This window comes from Chiloscyllium punctatum, chromosome 32 (assembly GCF_047496795.1).
Source record: "Chiloscyllium punctatum isolate Juve2018m chromosome 32, sChiPun1.3, whole genome shotgun sequence".
Classification (NCBI taxonomy): domain Eukaryota; kingdom Metazoa; phylum Chordata; class Chondrichthyes; order Orectolobiformes; family Hemiscylliidae; genus Chiloscyllium; species Chiloscyllium punctatum.
Genome location: NC_092770.1, coordinates 71,177,704 through 71,198,974, shown reverse-complemented (window position 1 = coordinate 71,198,974; position 21,271 = coordinate 71,177,704). Strand labels below are relative to the sequence as shown.

At 46.7% G+C, this 21,271-nt stretch overlaps 1 protein-coding gene across 3 annotated transcripts in view; it reads right to left on the bottom strand.

Annotated features, from left to right (window-relative positions):
- The window catches only part of pot1 (protection of telomeres 1 homolog), a 331,735-nt gene that overhangs the window by 115,248 nt on the left and 195,216 nt on the right, over positions 1 to 21,271 (bottom strand). For all 3 annotated transcript variants that reach the window (XM_072552655.1, XM_072552656.1, XM_072552657.1), the window contains exon 8: positions 11,849 to 11,979. In XM_072552655.1, coding sequence (XP_072408756.1) covers positions 11,849 to 11,979 — 131 coding nt within the window. The remainder of the gene's footprint in view (positions 1 to 11,848; positions 11,980 to 21,271) is intronic.

Sequence of the window (21,271 nt, the reverse complement as noted above, 5' to 3'; positions counted from 1 at the left end):
AGAGAGAGAGTGTGAGAGAGAGAGTGTGAGAGAGAGAGTGTGAGAGAGAGAGTGAGAGACAGGCAGATTCCTGGATGAAGATGGGGGCCTTTAGACAACCAGATAATGAGCCAATAATTTTTACATCAACTCTTCATATATGAATTTCATACTGTTACGGACCAGGTCAGGTCCCCTCAAACCATTTCCACAGAGTAGCCCGGAACCTAACTTTGCTAGCTGTCTCAGGCAGGTGTAGAGTGGATAGTCCAGGAGTGATGCAACTGGCCCCAACCATTCAGTTGCAAACAAAACAGAATTTATTTGAAAGATTACCTATGGAAACACAAACAAAAAAAGAGAACAGAATACAGAACAACTTAACCTATCCAAAAACCCAACAGGTTAGCCCTACTTAATGATGCTGTTTTAAAATTCCTGCAACAGTCATCATAAACACCCCTTGGCAAGAAAGGTAAAATCAAACACTGTCTTACAGCAGAGGGAGATGGCAGAGGCAGAGTGATTCAGCATGGAACACCTTCTTCCACAGAGCTATTTCTCTGACTGAGTTAGAGACAAAAAAATAGACCACAGTCCTGGAATCCAAGGTTGACAAACAGGATGCTGGAAGAACACAGCAAGCCAGGCAGCATCAGGAGCTGGAGAAGTCAATGTTTCGGGTTAACCCTCCTTCAGGACTTCTGACCAAAGTAACTGACTACTTGCTAAAACCAAACCAGACTAGAAAAAAAGCTGAGCTGAGAGAACTGGCTGCTCCCCTTTCATTGTACAAGTTTATTTTTTAAACTTGAAAGCTTTTTGCCTGAGGCAGTATCTGTTAGCTATAATCAAACTGGTACTAAAATCCATCCAAACTAGCCATCCCGAAACCTCTGCAGTTATGACCATTCTGAAAAAAAAACAAGGACAACATAACCTTGTTAAAGGAGCAGCATCATCACAATATTGGCCACATATTTCAATACTTTAAGCCAGTTCTTTCACTCATTACATCCAATGGTACATTAATTGTGGATTAGAAGCTCGCATGACATAATTTAGCAGGTTTAAATGCTCGCTTAAACATGCTCCCTCAAAGAAATAGCAAATATTACAGAAATACTCCATTGAAAGGTCTGTGTGTAAAACATGTGAAATCACCATCACCCAAAAAAAAACACACACAGGATTTGTGAAATAATCAGTTTTGTAAAATACTCAAGATTAAATGAAATATTTGCATTTAAATAGCACCTTTCACAGCCACCAGATCTCCCAAAGCACTCAAATTCACTTCTGAAACATAGTTTTACAAATACGTGATTCATGTCTTTGAGATGTGTAACTCATTGTTTTATTCATTGAAGAAATAAATAAAAACCAAACTGAGAAACTGACAAACAATGCTGAAGCAAACGGAGTGTTCCTTAGTGGAACCAGGGCATCTGCATGGATGGCTTTTAACTCCTTAAGATATAAATTAGTGAAGGAGGTTCCAGAATCAACAAGATCGATTTTGATTCAAAAGAATTGGATTTACATTTCTGTTTGGAACATTCCAAACCTGGGACATTGCCATGGAAATGGACCGTGCGCAACTAGGAAGGTTCCTTTATTTATTTACTTGGTTTGTTCACAGAAGCAGACACAGTGGGGTGGCATAGTGGCTCAGTGGTTAGCACTGTTGCCTCACAGCGCCAGGGAAACTGTGTGGAGTTTGCACATTCTCACTGTGTCTGCGTGGGTTTCCTCCAGGTGCTCCGGTTTCCTCCCACAGTCCAAAGATGTGCGGGTCAGGTGAATTGGCCATGCTAAATTGCCCATAGTGCTAGGTGCATTAGTCGTGGTAAAAGAAGAGGAATGGGTCTGGGTGGGTTGCTCTTCGGAGGGTCAGTGTGGACTTGTTGGGCCGAAGGGCCTATTTCTATACTGTAGTGCATCTAATCTAATATGCATTCCAGTTTGGGAACAAGCCAACATGTCTGTAGCTCAATGAATCTTGGTGGCAAAAGGATTTTGTGGTCCTCCATTTAGACTTTTTTTGAAAACCAGTGGGAGCAGTGTCCTGTATTACAACTATTACAAACCTACAGCAAGAAATTTAAATAAAAAAATCACACATCCAGTCATTAACCAAAATAAATTATGCCACAGAATTTCACATTTTAAAATAAAACCTTTACCGTACATGAAAATTAAACAATGCAGGACTACATTTTAGTTTGTTAAGGTTTTAAATTTGGTTGCCCTATATGTTGCCTACTTCAAGAGTTGCATCATACATAAGACCTTGAGGATTGATTTACTTCTCCGCATTGAATTAAAATAGAGTATGCCACAGCCTCCCAAAATTCACTTTAATTTTACCTCAGTGTTCCAGCTATTTCCCAAGGTATAGCATTTCATGGAGATCCTTACAGTTTTTGACTAAGTAATTCTCCAACATTTCATATATATTCATGATTATGGGATTTTTGGCTCAAGCTTAGATGTCACTGCTCAGTGATTTAAACATCAGGAACACCTCAGGTCCTAATGGTCTAATTTTTGTACAGCAAATTCCATCAACAGAAACATTACAAAGACCAAATAGTGTATTTTCGTGATGTGAATTGAGGGATATTAGCCAGAACGCTATAGAAAACTCCTCTATATATCTTTGAAGCAATGCCACAGGATCTTTTATATCCTTTACCTGAAAGGGAAATGGGAACAAGGTTTAATATCACATCTGATGCGAGTCACCTCCAACAGTTCAGAGCTACCCTGGTGTGTGATTTTAAGTTCCACAGTGGAACTTGAGCTCACGATTTTCTGAATCAGAGATGGGTGCTACCAGCTGTGCCACAGCTGACCCGTGCGATCATATCATACCTTTCAGAGGTGTATTTTGTTTGAAAGACTCAGAGAGAGGTGCTGAGCAGTCTACCCAGAGCTATTAGAGTAAACATTTTGCGAGGCTGTGGGTTTCCTTTTTTACTTAGGAACAACTGAGGCAGCCTGAATGGATTGGGCCATGCTCCCACAGAATCAGGAATTTTAGTTTTTAGTTTCCAATAGCAGTTGCTGGGGTCATGAAGCCGGGTTTGGAAGCTGCATTGTCTCTATCTCTCTCCGCCCTTCTCTCTCTCGGTGTGTTTATGGCATGTTACTATATTGGAAACAGTAACTGATAACTCCATTGGAAGACTTAACAGAATAATAGGTTAAGTTATTCCAATTTCTCCTTTCTTTTGTTACATTGTAACTACGTGCATGAGTAAAGTGTGTTTTGCTTCAAATCTGATAATTGGACTAATTGAATTGCATCCAGAACACAATGGCTGGCACTTGCTATTAAAACAAGAAAATGTGAGGAATTAGGCTATCTTCTTAGTTTATTGTGAGGAGATTTGGTCTGGTCCATAACATCTGCCACACTATGTTGTAACATAACATGTATTTTCAATACTTAAGTGTGTTTTGCGCCCATCACAGCAGGTGGTGAGATACTTTCACAAGGAATGGAAGAGGCCAAGAATCCTTGTGGGATCATCCATAACCCATTTCTGTGATTTCCATGAAGTGTCCAGTTATTACATTTTTGGATGAGTGGTTTGGGTTTTCTTTATCTCTCAAAACAGCACTGATCTGTACATATACAGGAATAACTGAGGTGCTGTGCTGATGAATTTTATAGAGGGAAAGAAAGAAAAACAGATTTTTTTCCTCAGCATTTGGAACTCTAATGCGGTTCGTCATGGATAGATATTATTAAAAGGTACTGCAAGCTGAGAGATTTCAGTGCCAATAATGCCATCACAGAAGATTATCCAGAGTGAGACAGGGATAAAATGTCACGAACAGTCAATCTTCCTCCCTCCATCGCTTAGTCACATACACCCAGTGATTAAGGATTACTTAGTGGCAGATAGTGAGGAATAAGGATCAGTGGAAAATATGAATCAAACTTAGTTCACCACTTTAACAGAAAATTGACTGAATTGTGCTATTCCACTGCTACCCTGAGGAACGGCCCATAAATCTAATATATTCAGCCCGCATACTCCATTTGTAGCAGCTGGAAGTCATTCATCCAATTATCTTTCCAAGTATCCTAAAGGCAATTTCGATAATATATTAATAGCCACAGCCACATCTACAAACAACTATCCAAATATTTCAATGCATTCTTAAAATATATGGATAATAAAGGTTTAAACAGGTAAAACATAAAAGATGAAACACTAGGCCAATTTTTCACATTCATTTTACAAGCTCTAAGGGATACAGAACTTGAACATTTATGACAAATAACTGGTTTAGCCATTCAATGTTACATCTAACTGGACCACATAACGTGCTTCCAGACTCTGCTAAAGCTACTCACTATTTCAAGGTCTCCAACGGGGAATGGAAAGAGAATCTCTGGCTGCTCTTCTTCAATAAAAACTATGCATTTTTTTTTAAAAAAGAAAATACTCCCCTCTGCCTCTTCTACCCTCAGCTTCAATAATAAAATGTCAGCAGGATTTTCGGCAGTCAGGCTGAGATTACCCAATCAGCTGCTTCCTTCTGTGCAATAGTTCAAAAGGTCAAACTTCCCTCCATGTTTCTCTTGCCTTAGCTTGAATTTTTTCTCCAGTTTCTCTCCCATTTTCTTTCATGCCCTATCCAAGCTTGAAACTGTTGACCAATCAATGTTCCTTCCTGACCCCTACATTACCTGATAATAGCTCTATCATCTTGTCCCCCACTCCTTACTACTTTTTCCAGAAAGTTACCCTAAACCCCTTGAAAATGACAATTATTCCCTATACCCCTATCTCCAAACTCTTGCAAATTCCTTGAGCGCATTGTCACCTTCCAAGTCCATTATCATTTTAATTCCTCAAATTATCCAGTCTACCTCAGTCACGGTACTGAAATATGCTTTATTAAAATTTGAAAGGGCATCCAATGTGACTGTGACTATGACTCTGGTAAGCTAGACTTTCTCATCCTTCTCAACCTCTGACATTGTTGAACAGACTAAGGAACACCATCGCCTCCCTTTCATTGTCCAGTTGGGGGATCTACATTTACCTGCTTCTGTTTTTATTCACAAAGTCATAGTCAGAGATTCAGCTGCAGTGCCTTCACTTTCCATACCCTGTCCTCTGGATTCATTTTCCTTTTTCCCATCTGCATATTAGTGGCGTTATCTCAAAGGACGTCATTGGGTTCACCATATACAAGATGGCAACCAGCTCTACCTGACTGTCACCTCTCTCACGCTTTCCGTAGCCAATTCATCAAACATGTTACTGACTTCCAATTCTGGATGTGGAGAAACTCCCTCCAGTTAAATATCATGAAGGTAAACTAACCATCTTTAACCCCCTTCATAAACCAACTGTCCTCCCAGCACTAACTGAGGCTGAATCAAACAACTTATGGTCTTATGAATCCTGCTAGATCACCGACTTTAATCTCAAAAGCATTGCGAACTCTACCCTGCCTCAACTTACTGCAAACATCATCAGTGCCTTTGTTTCCTCAAGACTTATCAACTGGAATATTCCCCTGACAGATCTCCCAATTCCCACATTACATAAACAAATTCATTCCAAAACTATGTTGGTTAGATTCTAAATCGTATCAAGCCCCATTCACCATAACTCCAATCTTCATTGACCTACACTGAATCACGGTACAGCAATGACTCAATTTTAAAATGACCATCCTGGATTTCATATCCCTATATACTCTTTTGTTAGCTCTGGAATCGCCTCCAGCTCTTCGCTGCTCTGATTCTCTGTGCTCCTGAGATCCTGGTGGGTGACACATTCCTGATTTTAACAGTTCCACCATTGGTATTTTCTGCTACTTTTGTCCTTGGTCATTACAATTCCATTCATTCCTAAATGTCTTGACATTTCTACCCAGCACACTTCTTCTAATTTTGTTCTCTTTGGTCATCATCCCTGATCTCCGCTTTCATTGTTTGTTGTCAAAATGAATGTCAACTGTTAATCCCAGCACTGCTCTTTCCAAGTTGCTGAACATGTTAAAAACACAAAACAAATGTAAATAAACTTAAATGTAAATATCATGTTTTAAGTTGTCACATAATAATATAGAAGAAAACATCAACATTCTTTTACTCAACTTATCAACTACTCTCTTAATCTAGCTCACCTTTCTGACTTATTGAACTCTCTTTTCTTGTACATCCAAAAATGCATTCTTCCTTTTTTCCAACCATTTTCTAGACAAGACTTAACTCACTGTTTTAAAGTTTAAAGAACCTATCTTCAAGGCATTCACGGTCACACCCTTCTCAGGTGCCCATTCGGATTCAGTCCCATTAACATTCCAAACCTGGTGTCATGTTTGATCCAGTTTTGCTAAAATCTCTTAAACTTTGGCATTTTAACAATATCAGCAATTTCGGTTTTCCTGTTCATTCACTGGTTTCTTACTGGCAAGGCTAACGTATATTGCCCATTCCACCTTGAATTGCTGCAGTTCATGCAGTGTAAGCACATGCAAAGGGTTAATAGGGATTGAATATAATAATGAAGAAATGGTAGTTTATCTCTACGTCAGAGAGGTGTACACTTTGGAGGGGAACTTGTGGGTGCTTATTCACGTGTAGGTAAAAACAAGGACTGCAGATGCTGGAAACCAGATTCTGGATTAGTGGTGCTGGAAAAGCACAGCAGGTCAGGCAGCATCCGAGGAGCAGTAAAATCAACGTTTCGGGCAAAAGCCCTTCAGTGTTGTCTTTGGCCTTCTCGGTGGGAAAAGCTTGCGGCTTTGGAAGGGAACTTAGCAGGTTTGCAGGAGTATATTTTGAAGGTAGTACACTCAGGTGCCCAAGGCACAGATTGCAGAGGGAGTGAATGCTTAAGGTGCTGGATTGGGTGCAATTCAAACAGTTACTTATTCTTGGATGGTCTTGAGATGTTTCAATGCTGTTGGGGCTGCATCCACCCAGGCAAGTGGAAAACATTCAGTCAGACCCCTGCCTTGTGCCTTGTGGATTGGGTTTGGTGAAGTCAGAAAATGAATTACCACAGAATTCCTAGTCTTCGGCTTTCTCTTGTAGTTTGCGCATTTGTACACCTGGAACAGTTACCTTTCTAGTCAATGATAAGTGCATGTTACCTAGAATGAATCTTATGCTGGACATGGACATTTCCTGGCACAATATCATTTAATACTTCACAATCTAAGCCTTAACATAAATCAGATTTTGTCGCATGGGTCCAACAAACCGCAACTTTAGCTGATAATTTGTGAGTAGTATCGAACACTGTGCAACCCTCAAAGATTTCTACTTCTAACCTTATAGGGAAGAGAAGACAACTCATGCAACAGCATAAGTTTGTTGAGGCGGGTTTCAGGACTTTATATCAAATAATTTTCAAAAAGGTCAGTTTTAAATATTTCAAAACTTTGTCTCTAACAGCTGATTAGCATGCATTAAGACTCTGCAATAATTTTCATCATACAAGTAGCAGGTATTTCCTAGTGCTGTTGTAATCAATACCACCATGAAAAGGTCAGGCTTGATATACAGCATCACAATCTCATGTGAGCACAATTCATTCTCAAATATATACCAGATAATAGACTGATTAATAAAGTTAACTAGATTAGATTAGTGGGCGGCACGGTGGCACAGTGATTAGATTAGATTAGATTACTTACAGTGTGGAAACAGGCCCTTCGGCCCAACAAGTCCACACCACCCCACCGAAGCGCAACCCACCCATACCCCTACATTTACCCCTTACCTAACACTACGGGCAATTTAGCATGGCCAATTCACCTGACCCTGCACATCTTTGGACTGTGGGAGGAAACCGGAGCACCCGGAGGAAACCCATGCAGACACGGGGAGAATGTGCAAACTCCACACAGACAGTCAGTCGCCTGAGGCGGAAACTGAACCCGGGTCTCTGGCGCTGTGAGGCAGCAGTGCTAACCACTGTGCCACCGTGCCGCCAACCTAATAGGATTAAAGAGGTAGTGGCAGCATGAATACAAAACTGGCTAAAAGGACAGAAAGCAGAGAATAAAGAGACCTGGGAGTTCAGGTTCATAGCCACTTTAAAGTAGTCACAGGTAGACAGGATAGTGAAGGAGGTGTTTGGTATGCGTTTAGTTATTGGTCAGAGTATTGAGTACAGGAGTTGAGAGATCATGTTGCGGCTGTGCAGGACATTGGTTAGGCCACTGTTGGAATATTGCATGCAATTCTGATCTCCTTCCTATCGGAAAGATGTTGTGAAACTTGAAAGGGTTCAGAAAAGATTTACAAGGATGTCGCCAGAGTTGGAGGATTTTAGTTTCAGGGAAAGGCTAAGTTTGTTTTCCCTGGAACGTCGGAGGCTGAGGGGTGCCCTTATCGAGGTGTATAGAATCATGAGAGGCATGGATAGGATAAATAGACAAAGTCTTTTCCCTGGGGTGGGTGAGTCCAGAACTAGAGGGCAGAGGGTTAGTGTGAGAGGGAAAAGACACAAAAGGGACCTAAGGGGCAGCTTTTTCACATGCAGAGTGATGAATATATGGAATGAATTGCCAGAGGAAGTGGTGGAAGCTGGTACAACTGTAACATTTAAAAGGCATCTGGATGGGTATATGAATAGGAAGGGTTTGGAGGGATATTGGCCAGGTGCTGGCAGGTGGGACTAGATTAGATTGGGATATCTGGTCAGTATGGACGAGCTGGACTGAAGGGTGTGTTTCTGTGCTGTACATCTCTATGACTCTAATATTGATGATTACATGTTCTTTTTTGGACTTTGCAGAGGTATACAATGGTGTAACCCAGCGGCCAGTATTACAACCACACTTTTCAATATGTATTAATTATCTGGGCCTGGGTGTATGGGAAAAATGGCAAAGTTTGTATTCAATATGAAGTTTAGAAAGAGAATAAGTAATGAGGAGGATAGTAACTTCAGGAAGAAAAACGTGGACTGGTGAAAAAGGCAGACACATGGCAGATTACATTCACAGAAATGGTGCATGAAGTCAGACAGTTTGTTTCGAAAAATCTGGACTGGCATTTCCATCTGATTGATCCAATTCTAAGGACCTACAGAAACAGTGAAATTTGGGGCTGACTATACGCCCAGGTTACTGGAACAGATGAATGATAGCTTTTTTAAAAAATAAGATCCTTGGCTTAATTAATAAGGGTAGACAGTACAAATACAAGGACATTTTGCTTAATTTAGTTAAAACACTGGTTAGGACGGTGTTCAATTCTACGCATCACACTTCAGAAAGAACGTCAAAGCATTGGAAAGACTTCAGAGGAGATTTACTCAAATGAGTTCAGGAATGACAGACACCAGTTATGTGGAGAGACAAGAGATGTTCCAGCTCAGAAAAACACTGAAACCTATTACAAAAGATGTGATAACTGGACACTTAGAAAATAACAGGGATGGGCAACATTAGGAAGAGTTAATATGAATTCATGCAAGGGAAATCATGAGTGAAAATCTCTTGGAGTTTTTTGAGGATGTAGCTAGCATGAAGGGAGGTGGATGTAGTGTGTTTGAATTTTCATAAGGTTTCACACACCAAGTTTGTAAACAAAATTACATCATGCAAAGATTGAGAACTTGGTTAAGGAACAGGTAACAGAAAATAATAACAACATATCAAATTGCCAGGCTGCAATACCTTGGGCTTGGGCCCCAGCTGTTCACAATATACATCAATGCTTTAGAGGTAGGGTCCCAAATCTAATATCGCTATGTTTGTTGATAATCCCAAATTAGATGGGAATGTGAGGCATGAGAAGGAATGATGCAATGAGGATTTATACTGTCTAGATTAGTGAGCAAGAACTTGGAAGATGTAACGTAAAGTGAACAAAATGTGGAGTTATCCAGTTTGTAAGATGATCAAAGATGAAGGGCATTTCTTATAGATTTCCAAATGTACTGAATATTGATGTTCATGAATCATTGAAAGCTAAACTGCAGGTGCAGCAACCAATAGGCAAGCAAATGGTAAGTTCACTTTTACTGCAACGGAACTTTCATACAGGAGTAATGAAACTCTGCTGTAGTTGTACAGGGCTCTTGGTAAGAGCCTGGAGTATCATGTACAGTTTTGGACTATTTTCGAAGGAAGCAGATAATTGTCATGGGCATAGTGTAACAAAGGTAGACCACACAGATTCCTGGGATTGTTGGGACTGCCCTGTAAGGAACAATTGAGAAACTGGGTCTGAATACTCTTTTGAGTTTGGAAGAATGGGGATTGATCTTATTGAGACATAGAAACATCTTGCAGGGACTGACGGAGTAGATGAAGAAAAGATGTTTCCCCTGACTCGGAAGTCTACAATCAGGGGACACAATCTCAGAATAAGACGCAAGTCATTTAGGACTGAGATGAGGAGGAATTTCTTCACTCAAACGGCAATGAATCATTGGAATTCCCAGCCTTGGAGGGCTCTGGAGGTTCAGTCATTGAGGGTGACAGACATCCATGTGTAAAATAGTAATTAGAACAGTTTGGAAAAATGGCATTAAGGTGAAAGATCAGCCATGAACTAGCTCCATAGAGGAGCAGACTCCAAGGCCACATGATCTACTTCAACTCCTATTTCCTTTGTATTATTTCTATTAAAGCTCTCCTGAACCAGAACTGTTCAAAGTCATCATTTATTCTGACAGAGTAAAGGAGCAGAAAATGGCAGAAGGATTCAGAGAACCAGAGAATACAGATTTAAGGTGACGGATAACAGAACCAGAGGTGAGACGACAGAGAAAGTGTTTTCACTCAATGAGTTATAATGATCACGAAAGGGTGGTGGGAGCAAACTCAATAATAACAAATAAAGGAGAATTGGGCAAATACCTGAAGAGAAAATATACACAGCTATGGGAGAGAGCACAGAGTAACTGCAGCACAAAAAGAAACCGGGTCGGCCAAATGGCCTAACTCAGTGTCATCTCATTCTACGATTAATTCATGGAATAGTCTGCATTCCATCTCTCCATTGCCCAGAGAACGAAATCTCACTTCAGTACAAAATGAAAAAAAATTAACAGTCAGCATACAAGTAAATTTATAAAAATCCATTGTGGACGGTTCTGTTCATGTATGCACAAGTTAACTTGGATCGTTAAACTGCCTCAAACCTGATTCAATACTTCTCATTTTCCTCCCACTACCTTTGATCATATAAAAGCGGAGTGAGGAGAAACTTGTTAAAAAAAACTTCAAGGATATGAATGGTAGCTACATTTTCTGTAATTAAGGAGTAAGTGATCGTTGTGTAATGCTAGTCACACATAACATTTCATAATGTGCATTCATTCTAATTAGTTGCAAGTGGATTATTAAATGTACACCCTGCATAGAAACCCATCCTCATCACCTTTTTAGGAAGGTGAAACTTGAATTCTTCTCTACAACAATTAGCTCTGACCAATTTGGAAGAAATGCTAGAGAATGGAGTGAGACCTGGTAAGACTGAAGCAAGTCAGTATTGCTACAAGTGCTTAAGGTACTCGTCAGAAAAGTATGACTTCTTTTGAGTTATGGAGATGCCAGGTGCATGATGATCATCATACTGAAGACTTCTAAGACTCTTAATCTGAGATCATGTTATATTTCAATGATTAAAACACAGTCAGATTGGAAAATGGTTTTGGAAGCACTGATCGAGTCATTTATCTCAATATTGTGTCAAAGATCTTGCTCTGTGCGAATTAACATACTTGGATCTCATTGGTCATAAAGTTCTTTGGATCTTCCAGATGTTGTGAAAGATGCTGCAAAAACTTTGTTTCTTTCTCAGCTTGGCTTTCTTTGGGAAGAAAGGCTAGAGTTGTCATCACGCAAGGGAAATTAACAAGCTCACCTTGATTCTATGGAATCGAACCACATCTCCCACTTTGTAGATTTTAGGAAGTAAATCAGCATTCCCACTGAAAAGCACACAATTGAGTCTTGCGTTAGAAGGATCCACTATTGTCACAGTGGAGCTGAAATCTGAAAAGATATGACAACATTCAGTTCAAAGAACATGAAATTCATGAAAGCATCTTTATATCATAATAGTGCTGGCTAGCTAAATGACCAGGTTGTGATGCAGAACATCACCAACAACATGGATTAGATTCCCATTCTGATTTGGATAGGCTTGGGGATCTACTTTTTTGCTCTGTCCAGTGATAGCAGAAGACAATAACAAACTAACACTGACAAGAAATAGCTCAGTGTGAAACCAAAGCAGACAAGGAGCCAAGAACCTACCTTTAAGTCACAGCACACGTGTCGGTACTAATGTGGAACAGTACAGATGAGGAATTGTTTTTTTCTGGTGGGAAGGCTAAAGAACAACTCCTAATTATTGTATAATCAATTTAGGTCACTCAAGGGTAAACATCAGTAAACAGTTCTTCCATGTAGAGTAGAAGAGATCCAGAGAGTGGTGGGTGTATGGAATGCTCTGTCCCAGAAGGCTGTGGAGGCCAAGTCTCTGGATACTTTCAAAAAATAGATGGATAGAGCTCTTAAGGATAGTGGAATCAAGGATTTTGGGGATAAGGCAGGAACAGGATACTGATTGAGGATGATCAGCCAGGATCATAATGAATGGTGGTGCTGCTTCAAAGGGCTGAATGGCCTACTCCTGCACCTATTGTCTGATGTCAGTACAATCTTCCCTAAACCAGGCTAACTAAAAATTTCAAAATGAGATAGAATTGCTTCACCAGGCACCACATAATACAAGAGTGTATGTAAAGCATATAATACCTCTAATGCTTACCAAGGGGAAACACATTAAGATTGACAGTCACTCAGCGTTGCGTTACTTGGGGTTTTTTTTTAAGATTATAAATTATGATGGGTTATGAAACTGAGCTGAATGGAAGGTTTTAAACGATACTAATCAGTCATAACCGAACTGAATAGTAAAACTAATGCAAGGGCTGAAACGGCCTCCTCAAGTTCTCGTGCAACTAAGACATTCAGAATAAATTGGATTTTTCAACTCGTAATTAATGAAGTAATATGTACATTTTGCTGACTGGAAAAGGACACATGTAGCTGACAAATGGTCAAGAATCCCTCCCCACCTCAACTCTCCGTGCCTAGAAATAAGAGAAGTCAGTCGAACATTTTCTTTTACCCAGTTCTCAGGAGAGGTCCCTTTTTAAAAAAAATGTACAAAAGACAAGTATATGTATAATAAGAAAAACTGATTTTGGAATGCATTAAAGAAGTTGGCTTTAAAGATGGCTAATGATAGAGAGCAAGTTTGGTTCACTTCATGAAATGGCCATGTCTAAGCGTGAAATATCAAGTGACTGAGGTTGTCCATGTTTTGTTCAATTCTTTACACTTTATTTCAAAAAATGTGAGCGAATGCAAGTTGCATTTTGGGATGGTCAACAAGGCAAGGGATTAACAATGTGGACCTTGGAGATATTAAGGATCAGAACGACCTTGGTAAGCATGTCCACATGTCCTTGTAGGCAGCAGGAGCAGGTATCGAAGGGGATTAAGGAGGCACAGAGGATACTTGCCTTTATTAGTCAAGACATTAAAAACAGCAGCAGGAAGGTCACAATAGAGTTGTGCACAACAATAGTTAGGCCACATACAGAGTACGTTGTGCAGTTCTGGTTGCTACAAGATAGAAACGATGTGATTGCACCTAGAAACGGTGAAGAGGATCTTCACCTTACCGGAGCCAGAACTATTCAGCTGAGGAAGAAAAACGAGATTTGATGGCGTTGTTTGCCCCGGTAGTGACCTACCCTTCCTTCACCCCCGACAGCGATCAACTCTCCTTCACCCAGACAGGGATCTATCCCTCCTCACTGTGACAGTGATCTACCCCTCCTTCACCCAGACAGGGATCTATCCCTCCATTCACCCAGACAGGGATCTATCCCTCCTTCACCCAGACAGTGATCTATCCCTCCATTCACCCAGACAGGGATCTATCCCTCCTTCACCCAGACAGGGATCTATCCCTCCATTCACCCAGACAGGGATCTATCCCTCCTTCACCCAGACAGTGATCTACCCCTCCTTCACCCAGACAGGGATCTATCCCTCCTTCACCCAGACAGGGATCTATCCCTCCTTCACCCAGACAGTGGTCTATCCCTCCTTCACCCAGACAGGGATCTATCCCTCCATTCACCCAGACAGGGATCTATCCCTCCATTCACCCAGACAGGGATCTATCCCTCCATTCACCCAGACAGTGATCTACCCATCCTCCAACTCAGTGATCTACCCATCCTTTACCCCGAAAGTGATCAAACCCTCCTTCACCCCGAGAGTGATCTATCCCTCCTTCAGCCTGACAATGATCTACCCCTCCTTCATCCCAAGTGAGCTATCCCTCCTTCACCCAGACAGCGATCTAACCCTCCTTCACCCCAGACGGTGATCTACCCCTCCTTCACCCCCGACAATGATCTACCCCTCCTTCACCCCAGACGGTGATCTACCCCTCCTTTACCCTCAACAGCGATCCACCCCTCCTTCACCCCCGACAGTGATCTACCCCTCCTTCACCCCAGACGGTGATCTACCCCCCCTTCAGCCCGACAGTGATCTACCCCTCCTTCACCCCCGACAGCGATCTACCCCTCCTTCACCCCAGACAGTGATCTACCCCTCCTTCACCCCCGACAGTGATCTACCCCTCCTTCACCCTCGACAGCGATCTACCCCTCCTTCACCCCAGACAGTGATCTACCCCTCCTTCACCCCCGACAGTGATCTACCCCTCCTTCACCCCCGACAGTGATCTACCCCTCCTTCACCCCAGACAGTGATCAACCCCTCCTTCACCCCCGACAGTGATCTACCCCTCCTTCACCCCCGACAGTGATCTACCCCTCCTTCACCCCCGACAGTGATCTACCCCTCCTTCACCCCCGACAGTGATCTACCCCTCCTTCACCCCCGACAGTGATATACCCCTCCTTCACCACAGAAAGTGATTTACCCCTCCTTTAACCTGACAGTGATCTAACCCCCCTTCACCCTCGACAGCAATCTACCCCTTTTGCACCCCGACTGTGATCTATCCCTCCTTCACCCCCGACAGCGATCTACCCCTCCTTCACCCCCGACAGCGATCTACCCCTCCTTCACCCCCGACAGCGATCTATCCTTCCTTCACCCCCGACAGCGATCTACCCCTCCTTCACCCCCGACAGCGATCTCCGACAGCGATCTACCCCTCCTTCACCCCCGACAGCGATCTACCCCTCCTTCACCCCCGACAGCGATCTACCCCTCCTTCACCCCCGACAGCGATCTACCCCTCCTTCACCCCCGACAGCGATCTACCCCTCCTTCACCCCCGACAGCGATCTACCCCTCCTTCACCCCCGACAGCGATCTACCCCTCCTTCACCCTCGACAGCGATCTACCCCTCCTTCACCCCCGACAGTGATCTACCCCTCCTTCACCCCCGACAGTGATCAACCCCTCCTTCACCCCCGACAGTGATCTACCCCTCCTTCACCTCCGACAGTGATCTACCCCTCCTTCACCCCCGACAGTGATCTACCCCTCCTTCACCCCCGACAGTGATCTACCCCTCCTTCACCCCCGACAGTGATATACCCCTCCTTCACCACAGAAAGTGATTTACCCCTCCTTTAACCTGACAGTGATCTAACCCCCCTTCACCCTCGACAGCAATCTACCCCTTTTGCACCCCGACTGTGATCTATCCCTCCTTCACCCCCGACAGCGATCTACCCCTCCTTCACCCCCGACAGCGATCTACCCCTCCTTCACCCCCGACAGCGATCTACCCCTCCTTCACCCCCGACAGCGATCTACCCCTCCTTCACCCCCGACAGCGATCTACCCCTCCTTCACCCTCGACAGTGATCTATCCTTCCTTCACCCCCGACAGCGATCTACCCCTCCTTCACCCCAGACAGTGATCTACCCCTCCTTCACCCCGACAGTGATCTACCCCTCCATCAGTCCGACAGTGATCTACCCCTACTTCACCCCCGACAGTGATCTACCCCTCCTTCACCCCAGACAGCGATCTACCCCTCCTTCACCCCCGACAGTGATCTATCCCTCCTTCACCGAGGACAGCGATCTACCCCTCCTTCACCCCAGACAGCGATCTACCCCTCCTTCACCCCAGACAGCGATCTACCCCTCCTTCACCCCAGACAGCGATCTACCCCTCCTTCACCCCCGACAGTGATCTATCCCTCCTTCACCGAGGACAGCGATCTACCCCTCCTTCACCCCAGACAGCGATCTACCCCTCCTTCACCCCCGACAGTGATCTACCCCTCCTTCACCCCAGACAGCGATCTACCCCTCCTTCACCCCCGACAGTGATCTATCCCTCCTTCACCGAGGACAGCGATCTACCCCTCCTTCACCCCAGACAGCGATCTACCCCTCCTTCACCCCAGACAGCGATCTACCCCTCCTTCACCCCCGACAGCGATCTACCCCTCCTTCACCCCCGACAGCGATCTACCCCTCCTTCACCCCCGACAGCGATCTACCCCTCCTTCACCCCCGACAGTGATCTACCCCTCCTTCACCCAGGACAGCGATCTACCCCTCCTTCACCCCCGACAGCGATCTACCCCTCCTTCACCCCCGACAGTGATCTACCCCTCCTTCACCCCCGACAGCGATCTACGCCTCCTTCACCCCCGACAGTGATCTACCCCTCCTTCACGCTGAGAGTGATCTACCCCTCCATCAGTTCGACAGTGATCTACCCCTCCTTCACCCAGGACAGCGATCTACCCCTCCTTCACCCCCGACAGTGATCTACCCCTCCATCAGTCCGACAGTGATCTACCCCTCCTTCACCCCCGACAGTGATCTACCCCTCCTTCACCCCCGACAGCGATCTACCCCTCCTTCACCCCCGACAGCGATCTACCCCTCCTTCACCCCCGACAGTGATCTACCCCTCCTTCAGCCCCCCGACAGTGATCTACCCCTCCTTCACCCCCGACAGCGATCTACCCCTCCATCAGTCCGACAGTGATCTACCCCTCCTTCACCCTCGACAGTGATCTACCCCTCCTTCACCCCCGACAGTGATCTACCCCTCCTTCACCCCCGACAGCGATCTACCCCTCCATCAGTCCGACAGTGATCTACCCCTCCTTCACCCTCGACAGTGATCTACCCCTCCATCAGTCCGACAGTGATCTACCCCTCCTTCACCCTCGACAGTGATCTACCCCTCCTTCACCCCCGACAGTGATCTACCCCTCCTTCACCCCCGACAGCGATCTACCCCTCCTTCACCCCCGACAGCGATCTACCCCTCCTTCACCCCCGACAGTGATCTACCCCTCCATCAGTCCGACAGTGATCTACCCCTCCTTCACCCCCGACAGCGATCTACCCCTCCTTCACCCCCGACAGTGATCTACCCCTCCTTCACCCCCGACAGTGATCTACCCCTCCTTCACCCCCCGACAGTGATCTACCCCTCCTTCACCCCAGACAGTGATCTACCCCTCCTTCACCCCGACAGTGATCTACCCCTCCATCAGTCCGACAGTGATCTACCCCTCCTTCACCCCAGACAGCGATCTACCCCTCCTTCACCCAGGACAGCGATCTACCCCTCCTTCACCCCCGACAGCGATCTACCCCTCCTTCACCCCCGACAGCGATCTACCCCTCCTTCACCCCCGACAGTGATCTACCCCTCCATCAGTCCGACAGTGATCTACCCCTCCTTCACCCCCGACAGCGATCTACCCCTCCTTCACCCCCCGACAGTGATCTACCCCTCCTTCACCCCAGACAGTGATCTACCCCTCCTTCACCCCGACAGTGATCTACCCCTCCATCAGTCCGACAGTGATCTACCCCTCCTTCACCCCAGACAGCGATCTACCCCTCCTTCACCCAGGACAGCGATCTACCCCTCCTTCACCCCCGACAGCGATCTACCCCTCCTTCACCCCCGACAGCGATCTACCCCTCCTTCACCCCCGACAGCGATCTACCCCTCCTTCACCCCCGACAGCGATCTACCCCTCCTTCACCCCCGACAGCGATCTACCCCTCCTTCACCCCCGACAGCGATCTACCCCTCCTTCACCCTCGACAGTGATCTACCCCTCCTTCACCCCCGACAGTGATCTACCCCTCCTTCACCCCCGACAGTGATCTACCCCTCCTTCACCCCAGACAGTGATCTACCCCTCCTTCACCCCCGACAGTGATCTACCCCTCCTTCACCCCCGACAGTGATCTACCCCTCCTTCACCCCCGACAGTGATCTACCCCTCCTTCACCCCGACAGTGATCTACCCCTCCATCAGTCCGACAGTGATCTACCCCTCCTTCACCCCCGACAGTGATCTACCCCTCCTTCACCCCAGACAGCGATCTACCCCTCCTTCACCGAGGACAGCGATCTACCCCTCCTTCACCCCAGACAGCGATCTACCCCTCCTTCACCCAGGACAGCGATCTACCCCTCCTTCACCCCCGACAGCGATCTACCCCTCCTTCACCCCCGACAGCGATCTACCCCTCCTTCACCCCCGACAGCGATCTACCCCTCCTTCACCCCCGACAGTGATCTACCCCTCCTTCACCCAGGACAGCGATCTACCCCTCCTTCACCCCCGACAGCGATCTACCCCTCCTTCACCCCCGACAGTGATCCACCCCTCCTTCACCCTGAGAGTGATCTACCCCTCCATCAGTTCGACAGTGATCTACCCCTTCTTCACCCAGGACAGCGATCTACCCCTCCTTCACCCCCGACAGTGATCTACCCCTCCATCAGTCCGACAGTGATCTACCCCTCCTTCACCCTCGACAGTGATCTACCCCTCCTTCACCCCCGACAGTGATCTACCCCTCCTTCACCCCCGACAGCGATCTACCCCTCCTTCACCCCCGACAGCGATCTACCCCTCCTTCACCCCCCGACAGTGATCTACCCCTCCTTCACCCCCGACAGCGATCTACCCCTCCATCAGTCCGACAGTGATCTACCCCTCCTTCACCCTCGACAGTGATCTACCCCTCCTTCACCCCCGACAGTGATCTACCCCTCCTTCACCCCCGACAGCGATCTACCCCTCCATCAGTCCGACAGTGATCTACCCCTCCTTCACCCTCGACAGTGATCTACCCCTCCATCAGTCCGACAGTGATCTACCCCTCCTTCACCCTCGACAGCGATCTACCCCTCCTTCACCCCCGACAGCGATCTACCCCTCCTTCACCCCCGACAGTGATCTACCCCTCCTTCACCCCCGACAGTGATCTACCCCTCCTTCACCCCCGACAGTGATCTATCCCTCCTTCACCCCCCGACAGTGATCTACCCCTCCTTCACCCCGACTGCGACCTATTCTTCCTTCACCCCTGACATTGATCTATCCCTCCTTCACCCTCGACATTGATCTACCCGTCCTTCAGCCCGACAACGATCCATCCCTCCTTCACCCAGACAACGATCTGTCCTTGACAGTGATCTCACCTTCTTTCACCCTCGACAGCAATCTATCCCTCTTGCACCCAGACTGTGATGTACCCCTCCTTCACCCAGAGTGTAATCTATTCCTCCTTCACCACAGACAGTGATCTACCCCTCCTTCACCCCCGACAGTGACCTACCCCTCCTTCACCCCCGACAGTGATCTACCCCTCCTTTACCCTGACAGTGATCTAACCCCCCTTCACCCTCGACAGCAATCTACCCCTTTTGCACCCCGACTGTGATCTACCCCTCCTTCACCCTCGACAGCGATCTATCCCTCTTTAATCCCGACAGTGATCTACCCCTCCTTCACCCTCGATAGTGATCTACCCCTCCTTCACCCTCGATAGTGATCTACCCCTCCTTCACCCTCGACAGTGATCTAACCCCCCTTCACCCTCGACAGTGATCTACCCCTCCTTCACCCTCGATAGTGATCTACCCCTCCTTCACCCTCAACAGTGATCTACCCCTCCTTCACCCTGACAGTGATCTACCCCTCCTTCACCCTGACAGTGATCTACCCCTCCTTCACCCTGACAGTGATCTACCCCTCCTTCACCCCAGACAGTGATCTACCCCTCCTTCACCCCAGACAGTGATCTACCCCTCCTTCACCCTCGACAGTGATCTACCCCTCCTTCACCCCCGACAGTGATCTACCCCTCCTTCACCCTGACAGTGATCTACCCCTCCTTCACCCCGAGAGTGATCTACCCCTCCTTCACCCCGAGAGTGATCTATCCCTCCTTCACCCCAGACAGTGATCTACCGCTCCCTCACCCCGACAGTGATCTACCCCTCCTTCACCCCAGACAGTGATCTACCGCTCCCTCACCCCGAGAGTGATCTGCCCCTCCTTCACCACCGACAGTGATCTACCCCTCCTTCACCCCCGAGTGATCTACCCCTCCTTCACCCCAGACAGTGATCTACCCCTCCTTCACCCTCGACAGTGATCTACCCCTCCTTCACCCCCGACAGTGATCTACCCCTCCTTCACCCTCGACAGTGATCTACCCCTCCTTCACCCCCGACAGTGATCTACCCCTCCTTCACCCCAGACAGTGATCTACCCCTCCTTCACCCTCGACAGTGATCTACCCCTCCTTCACCCCCGACAGTGATCTACCCCTCCTTCACCCCAGACAGTGATCTACCCCTCCTTCACCCCAGACAGTGATCTACCCCTCCTTCACCCCAGACAGTGATCTACCGCTCCCTCACCCCGAGAGTGATCTACCCCTCCTTCACCCCAGACAGTGATCTACCCCTCCTTCACCCCAGACAGTGATCTACCCCTCCTTCACCCCAGACAGTGATCTACCGCTCCCTCACCCCGAGAGTGATCTACCCCTCCTTCACCCCAGACAGTGATCTACCCCTCCTTCACCCCAGACAGTGATCTACCCCTCCTTCACCCCAGACAGTGATCTACCGCTCCCTCACCCCGAGAGTGATCTACCCCTCCTTCACCCCAGACAGTGATCTACCCCTCCTTCACCCTCAACAGTGATCTACCCCTCCTTCACCCCAGACAGTGATCTACCCCTCCTTCACCCCGAGAGTGATCTATCCCTCCTTCACCCCGAGAGTGATCTACCCCTCCTTCACCCCAGACAGTGATCTACCGCTCCCTCACCCCAAGAGTGATCTACCCCTCCTTCACCCCAGACAGTGATCTACCCCTCCTTCACCCCAGACAGTGATCTACCCCTCCTTCACCCCAGACAGTGATCTACCGCTCCCTCACCCCGAGAGTGATCTACCCCTCCTTCACCCCAGACAGTGAT